The sequence below is a fragment of the Etheostoma cragini genome, chromosome 23, assembly GCF_013103735.1.
Source record: "Etheostoma cragini isolate CJK2018 chromosome 23, CSU_Ecrag_1.0, whole genome shotgun sequence".
In the NCBI taxonomy this organism is placed as follows: domain Eukaryota; kingdom Metazoa; phylum Chordata; class Actinopteri; order Perciformes; family Percidae; genus Etheostoma; species Etheostoma cragini.
Genome location: NC_048429.1, coordinates 1,406,535 through 1,414,786, shown reverse-complemented (window position 1 = coordinate 1,414,786; position 8,252 = coordinate 1,406,535). Strand labels below are relative to the sequence as shown.

At 42.9% G+C, this 8,252-nt stretch overlaps 1 protein-coding gene across 1 annotated transcript in view; it reads right to left on the bottom strand.

Moving 5' to 3' along the window:
- Window positions 1-3,073: 3,073 nt before the first annotated feature.
- Window positions 3,074-8,252, bottom strand: part of dmtf1 (cyclin D binding myb-like transcription factor 1) — a 12,388-nt gene continuing 7,209 nt past the window's right edge. The window contains exons 10-16 of the mRNA XM_034864113.1: window positions 7,630-7,795; window positions 7,022-7,207; window positions 6,108-6,190; window positions 5,291-5,479; window positions 4,981-5,190; window positions 3,990-4,095; window positions 3,074-3,187 (exon numbers count right to left, since the gene is read on the bottom strand). Of these exons, the coding sequence (XP_034720004.1) occupies window positions 3,153-3,187; window positions 3,990-4,095; window positions 4,981-5,190; window positions 5,291-5,479; window positions 6,108-6,190; window positions 7,022-7,207; window positions 7,630-7,795 (975 nt within the window). The 3' untranslated portion in view covers window positions 3,074-3,152. The remainder of the gene's footprint in view (window positions 3,188-3,989; window positions 4,096-4,980; window positions 5,191-5,290; window positions 5,480-6,107; window positions 6,191-7,021; window positions 7,208-7,629; window positions 7,796-8,252) is intronic.

Genomic DNA, 8,252 nt, shown 5'->3' with positions numbered 1-8,252 from the left:
GCCTGGTCGCAGCTGCGCTGGATGGACAGCTCGTGGAGACAGTAGAGGTATTTATCGGACTCAGAACTCAGTCTGCATTCATGATACACATATTTTTAGATTCAATGTGCCTGTCACTTAGCCAGGATTTAATTATTTTTGAAATCCATCGCGAATAAACATCCGTAAATCCGCTTAGAAATCAAAAGGGTAAAAAGGCGTTGCAGAACTCGCCTGAGAATCATCGCAGTTTAACGACTTCTCGATATTAAAGTAATCCAGTTAGAGTTGTCTGTACAGCTATGAGTACACTGCAAACATACACTATTAATAGCTAATTCGGCATAGGTTTAGTGGTGTCAATTAGCCAAAAATGATAAGAAATACAGGCCATGATGGGGGGAAAAAGTCAAATTTAGGAGAGCTGTAGATGCATTTATTACTGGCGGAGGGAGGGTCAAGTCTTCTTGACTTAAAGTCCCCAAACTTCTCCGTTATAGTCCTTTAATACTGTAATTGAGGAGATTGTAGAAGAAAGGGAAGTTCTTAGGTTAGCTGTGAGAGTGCAGAAGGAGAAGAGAAAAAACAACAATCAACCAATCACAGACCAGAATCGGTTATTTTTGGCCTTCAAAAAATGACGTGAATTGCCCTGGAGGGGGCGCTGTGACGAGTAATGTTAAAATCACCCCACTCATAGTCTATGTGCAGTGAGTGTTGGGCATGTCTGGGGCAAGTTAATTCCAAAATGTAATACCAATAAGATTACTAGCTACTTGTCATGTCATGTGAGAGTAATTAGTTATATTACAATATTACTATCTTTACTTTGCACTACTTTCACCAAAATAACAGTGGAAGTTTGACGTGGCAGTTTGGGAATTTCACCACCTAATCAATAAAGTCTCCTCTTTATCCACCTTAATACATCATAGATTATTCATAATATTTTGTATAATTTTATGAATATGCAAGTAAAACATACAATAGGCAAGTAGGAAAAAATAAAAATACTCAAAAGCAACTTACAGTTGTTTAGAAGCACATAGTACTTACTAGTTATACTCTCCCTTGGATGATAAAATGCAGTGTTACGTGTAGCAAGTGTAAACATTATCAGCTCAGACACACTGCTGTCCGCGCTGACGTACCGGCACCCGTTGGGACACCTGTTGTTGTCCGTCCCGTCTCTGGTTCTGGTTCTGGATCTGACCACGGGAACCGAGACGGCACAACACCTCGCTCCAACGCAGAGTAATAACTCCTGAAAATAATATCCATCTGGCAAATGTATCTGTACTGTCTCTGTATTCATCTCGAATACAGCAACAAGACATAAGAGTTGCCATGGCGCAGTAGACGTGACACGTCCCCTTTGGTGTGGAAGACCTGGGTTCGATTCCCACTGCGAACATCAACCAATGTGTCCCCTTAGCAAGACCCTTAGCCCCTAGTTGCTCCAGGGCCGTGTGACCTCTGGCATATATAGCAGTTGTAAGTCACTTTGGATAAAAGATGTAATACAGGTTGTTTTCTGTGAAGAAATGTTTTGCAGTGTTGGTGAAGTCTTAAAAATACCACTAAATGCTGCATTAGATGCGTTGTAACCCACGTTACTGAGACTGTGACGGGTACAATATAATTGAAATGTAATTACTAATGTTATATTACTGCGTTAGAGCAAAAAGGAATCCATGACTGTAATTGAGTTATTCCCACCACTGTCTATATGCTCTACATCATGGATGTATTAAGAGAACGGAGTATTTCCACGACGTTCCACTTCCGGGATTGCTCCCGCCGGATGTCCGTTTCCTTCCATGGCCAGAGGTCAGGGGGTCGGGGGTCCTGACTACAAACTTCACATTATAACATCAGAGATGCAAAACAACCACAAAGAAATGCTAAATGGCTGAAAATAGACTAAAACGGCCTAGAAAACTACACGTACCAACGGGAAACAACCCACAATTACTACAAAGACACGCAAAAAGATGCAAAGTGAGGAAAAGTAGATGCCAAGCCACAACAAAAAGATCCATCCATCCATCTTCATCCCCTTACCCGGTATCAGGTCTCGGGGGCAGCAGCTCCAGCAGGGGACCCCAATCTTCCCTTTCCCGAGCCACATTAACCAGCCCCGACTGGGGGATCCCGAGGCGTTCCCAGTCCAGGTTGGAGATATGATCTCTCCAGCTAGTCCTGGGTCTTCCCCGAGGGCTCCTCCCAGCTGGACATCCCTCCACCTAGTCCTGGGTCTTCCCCGAGGCCTCCTCCCAGCTGGACGTCCCTCCACCTAATCCTGGGTCTTCCCCGAGGCCTCCTCCCAGCTGGACGTCCCTCCACCTAGTCCTGGGTCTTCCCGGAGGCCTCCTCCCAGCTGGACGTCCCTCCACCTAGTCCTGGGTCTTCCCCGAGGCCTCCTCCCAGCTGGACGTCCCTCCACCTAGTCCTGGGTCTTCCCCGAGGCCTCCTCCCAGGTGGACGGGCCTGGACAACCTCCCTAGGGACCCCCCCAAGAGGCATCCTTACCAGACCCCCAAACCACCTCAACTGGCTCCTTTCGACGTGAAGGAGCAGGGGCTCTACTCCGAGCTCCTCTCGGAGGACTGAGCTTCTCACCCGATCTCTAAGGGAGACGCCAGTCCCCCCTCCTGAGGAAACCTAGTTCGGCCGCTTGTACCCGAGAATACAAACAATATTGTAACAATATTACAACAAAAAGATGCAAAAATAAAATTAGGTACAAATACAAAAAAACATCCAATTTAACATCAACTTTCTCCAGTCCAGACAAGAGAAATGAGCCTCAGTAACGTCATCGACATTTAAATGAAAGTGGGGCGACAAAACAACAAATTGAAATTAGTTTATTTTCATAATCACATGAGTTCTCGTCATGTTATTTTAAAATGATCTACACGTCTGAACGTGTGGTGTTTATTAAAGTTCATAGTCCTTCCATGTCTTTAGAGTCTCTTTGGCACTGCAGGACCGTCTGTCGGCGCTGCGTTCACATCTCTTCCAGGGGTTCGCTGTGTAACGTCAGGAGAGTCCACAGTCCAACACGCGCAGCAGACCAGCGCTGTCCTTGTTGTCCTGTGCAGAGACGGAGGGCGTCCTCCTCCTGTCCTCCATCTTTAAATCACCTCCTGCCACGATGGACGTCCGGCTCAGTCGGAGCCCTCCTGGTTCTCCAGGATGGGATCTGGGGACGTACACAGAGGACCACGTGAAGCCGGCTATTTGCATCGTGAGTTTTCTTTCTGATTTATGTAGAAAATGTGCACAGCAGGGCCGGTTATCAATGAATGTTAACCCTCATGTTGTCCTCGGGTCAAACTGACCCGTTTTCCTGCATCAGTGTTGTTGTTAATTCCCCAAAATAACATGATTGATTCCACCCAACGCTCTTTGCCAAGTACAAATCTCTACTTTCATTAATTTTGGGGCGTCTTATTCAATTTTATAGCATTTGGAGAAAACAAACTGAAGTGTTTTTGAAATAGTATTGAGTAAAAGTTGACATATTCCAGTCATCAACATCCATTCCTTTAATTTTAGTCTCAATAATTCCTAATTTCTGCTTTTCTAACTCAAACATTAGGTATAATTTCCTCTAAATGAGGTTTATCGACCATAAATTCCCCAAAAACTGTAAAACTAAAGTTAATAAGTTGGTGTTACATAGTGTTGAAAACATTAAAAAAAGTGACAAACATTGAAAAAAAGCGTCAAAAGTGTTGCAAAAGGGACAAAAATGTAAAAAAGTTTTAAAACGTTGATAAAAAGCGTCAACAAAAGTGTTGAGTTTCAATTTGACGGGAAGACAACACGAGGGTTAAAGATTAAAGACTCTGTAAATAAAAGATATAGCTAAACACATATTCCCCAAACTAAGGTATTGACACTAAAAAGTGTGTGTGTGTGTGTGTGTGTGTGTGTGTGTGTGTGTGTGTGTGTGTGTGTGTGTGTGTGTGTGTGTGTGTGTGTGTGTGTGTGTGGTGTACCTGTCAGTGTGCTGCTGATGTTGGGAGAAGACACTATCAACACGGTGCTGCCAGACGCTATCCCAGAATGCACCACTGGACCCTCAACAGACGGTGAACTCAGCTCCTGACACACACACACACACACACACACACACAGTCATTATAAACACACTGTCCACTTTATTAGGTGTAGCTGTACTACATGAACTCTACTTTTATGAAGCTTCTCAGTTTTTGTTGACGCTGTCAGAAAGATGATCGTTCCACGTTGTTTATTATGTAGCTGGGGTTTAATAAACCTCACGATAGGACTCTGACATTTTGGCCACACCATTTATGTAAATTTAATTAAATTTTCATAAGTTATCTCAGGACCCTTTACAGATAGAGTGGGTCTAGATTCCCTCTAAGAGAAAGCATTAGGTGCAACAGTGGTGAGGGAAAACGTCCTTTTACAGGCAGACCCTGACTCTTGGGGGGTGGTCTTGTGCCTTTACTGGTGGGGGGGGACAAATATACAGAAATACAAAATACATGAGGTGGGAGGAATATTACCACGTTTCTGACTAGTGTCAACCAAAGATGGGAACTCGAGTCTGAGACGCACAAACAGCTGACTTCAGACTGGACTTGGGACCCAAAAGATTTCAGACTTGACTCGTCAACGACCTATTTTCATACAATTATTGCTTCTTAAACGTGATGTGTTTCTATTTTCTTTTATTGGCGCATATGTTGGGGAAACGTACAGTATATGACGAGCTGCGTGTCCCTTGCCCTTGTGTCATAATGTGCACCGTAAACTTGACTTGGACTCGTTGCCAGAGACTTGAGACTCGACTCGGACTTCCAAAAAATGACTTTGAAAATCTTAGTTTTTATTATGTCTATTAGTCATCTGGGGTAAATCTGTGCGTTATCATGCTTTTAATTTGAAAAGCATGTATAGTGCAGCTATGTTATGATGTAACATGTAAACAAATACTCAGTACTATGTTACTCTGTAAACCTTGTCAGTGTAGTCGTCTGTGATTGGCTCCTGAGTTTCCGTGCCAACGCTCTCGGACTCCTCCAGGAGACTCGTGGCATCCAGACGGTCGTCCGGGCTCTGCCTCTCTGTCTCCACAACCAGCTGTGATTGGCTAAGAGGGTCTGAGGAGGCGGGGTCAGAGGTGACAGTCTGGATGATGACGCCGTCACCGGAGCAGAGGCCATCCGTCTGAGGGGGGTAACACACACACACACACACACACACACACACGAATGAGTGTGTTGTACCAATCAAACACACACTTTATCACGATGTGTGTGAAACTGACCGACAGGCTGTGAAGGATAATGTGTTCATGTGATGAGGGCGAGGAGCCCGTCGTCAGGGTAAGCGTGCTGTTATTGGCTAAGCTGAGCGGAAGGCCCTGACTGGTGGAGAGGCTGAGCGGCAGGCCCTGATTGGACGTTGTCTGGAGGTAGTAGGTCCCAGGGGTGCCGGTGGGCTGCAGGTGGAAGGACTGCAAAGAAAAGTGGAGCAGTGAAGAAGAAGAGGCGTCAGAAACTTAAAGAAATGCAACTACAGACAGGTTTTTAATCTGGTTTTTCACCAAATTTTCAGAAAATCAGCAAAGAAAATGTGAGTTTCCACCCACTACTGCACTAATATTCAGAGTTGGTTCATTGGGACAAGCAGCAGGTGGTTCTGCATAGCTCAGCCTAACAGCAGATTTAAATACACTACCGGTCAAAAGTTTGGGGTCATTCACAAATTTCCATTGGACTCCATTCTAGACAGAATCCCAGCTGAGATCAGTTGCCTTGTTTTTTTTAACCAGGGCAGTTTCCAGATTACATTATGTGCTTACATCATTGCAAAAGGGTTGTTTAATGTTTTCTTAGTTAGTTTTTTAAAATAATATCAGATTAGTAAACAAAATGTGCCTTTTGAACATTGGATGAATGGTTGCTGATAATGGGAAATGTAGATATTGCATTATAGATCAGCCCCCCCACCCAGATCAGCTGGTATCCTGTCTATAATGGAGTGGAATGGACATTTGTGAGTGACCCCAAACTTTTGACCGGTAGTGTACATTCAGACATTGTTATTGTATTGGCGTTGAAAAACTCCTGTGTTGTGCTTACAGGGAGGATCTCGAAGGTCTGCAGGGCCCCCGTGTTCAGGGTGATGGTCTCACTGTCGCTGGCTGCTGCTGAAGAATCTGAAGCTTCAGGAGAAACACAGTGAGTCAGTCAAATATCAAATATCAAATATAAAAGGCAGTATCATCAGCATAGGATGAAAAGCTCTACACTAGGGGTGCAACTACAAACCCATCAAATATTATTATTAAAAGCGTTGGCAACCAAATTCATTATTATCAATTTGTTGTTGCGTGAGTATTATAACACTCAATAAGTTGTTGTTTGAGTATGTATTTGTATGTATGTATGTATATATATGTATATAGATATCTATATAGATAGATAGATAGATAGATAGATAGATAGGAGGTAGAGGAAAGACCAACAGAGAGATTATTAACCCTTGTGTTGTCTTCAAGTTAACCCTGAACTTGCCCTTCCAGGTCAAAATTGAAAATGAATACTTTTTTGGGGGCTTTTCCGATGTTTTTGCCCCTTTTTCAGCCTTATTTCTCACTTTTTTCCAGCTTTTGGCGCTTTTTAAAAAAACAACCGAGCTGGTTTAATAACAGATTTTCCACTTATTCTTGGAATTCATGATCAACAAAGGTCATTTATATAAAATTATACATTCAATTTTAGTTAAAACGGCAGAAACTGTGAGTTATTTTGACGAATAGTTAAGATCAGAGGATGTTGAGTGGATCTCAGACGGGTAGATGTCAAAGTTTAGTCCGGATACTGGTTTTAAACCGTTAAAAAAAAAAGAATTCAAATGCTATAAGATTAAATAGAACACCCAAAAAATTATGTATGGAATCATCCATGTCATTTTTGGACAATTTGGTTGAAAGAGAGGACAACACAAGGGTTAAAGCAGTTGCAGCCCTACTCTACCCGGTAACACGTCTCACCCAGGTGTGTGATCTGCAGCGGGATCTGTAAGGGGATCTGCAGCGCCGCCATGGAGCCGGGGGCCGGGCCGCCGCCGCTCTCCTCCAATCGGGCGAGTCGGATCTGAAGGGCCGAGGAGGAGGGACTCCCTGGTCCAGATGTGGTCTGTGAGGACGCCATGAGCTCCTGGAGACCCTTCAGGAGGACTGAGGACACACACACAGGTTTGAGTGTCAATAGCTTTTTGAGATTAATAATAATAATAATAATAATAATAATAATAATAATAATTCCACTGCAGTGAGACAGTATAAAAACAACAAAACACTCAAGAAATACTCAGCATAAAAGACTCAAATAATTAGACATAAAATCTGCTGTAACACAGAGCTTTAGGTTATTTAAATATGACTTATTATTATTATTTCCTCTTATTATAAATGTGACTTTTTATTATTTCCTCTTATTATAAATGTAACTTATTATTATTTCCTCTTATTATAAATGTAACTTATTATTATTTCCTCTTATTATAAATGTAACTTATTATTATTTCCCCTTATTATAAATGTGACTTATTATTATTATTATAAGTCACATTTAAATAGACCTATTTACGTGTGTGTACCGTTGAAAGGAATCTCCTTGTGATTGGTTACTTGTCTCTTGATGCTCCACCACTTGGAGCGCAGCCACTGTGGCGACCGGACGCTGCTCCAACCTCCTGCGAGATCCTCCCACTTAATCTCGTTCTCGTCCTCCACCTCCATCTCCAATATCCTGAAACACATCAGTCAATCAGTTATGTACTTTATAATAATTATAGTATCTGACTCTCGGCTTCCTCCGCTGTCGCTTCCTCTCCTCGCTTCCTCTCACTTCAACTTGTTTCCTCTCTTGTTTTCTCTCGTTTCAATTCCTTGCTTCCTCCTCTCCTCACTTGCTTCCTCTCCTCTTCTCTCGTCCTTGTTTTCTCTCCTTTCTTGTTTCCTCTCTTCTTGCCTTCTCTCCTCTCTTCCTCTCATTGTCTCATCTTGGTTTCCTCTCCTCTTTTTGTTTTGACTCCTTATTTCCTCCTCTACTTTCTTGTTTCCTCTCCCCTTCTCTCATTTCCTCTTCTTGTTTCGACTCCTTATTTCCTCCTCTCATCTTCTCTTGTTTCGACTCCTTATTTCCTCCTCTACTTTCTTGTTTCCTCTCCTCTCTTGTTTCCTCTCCCCTTCTCTTATTTCCTCCTCTACTTTCTTGTTT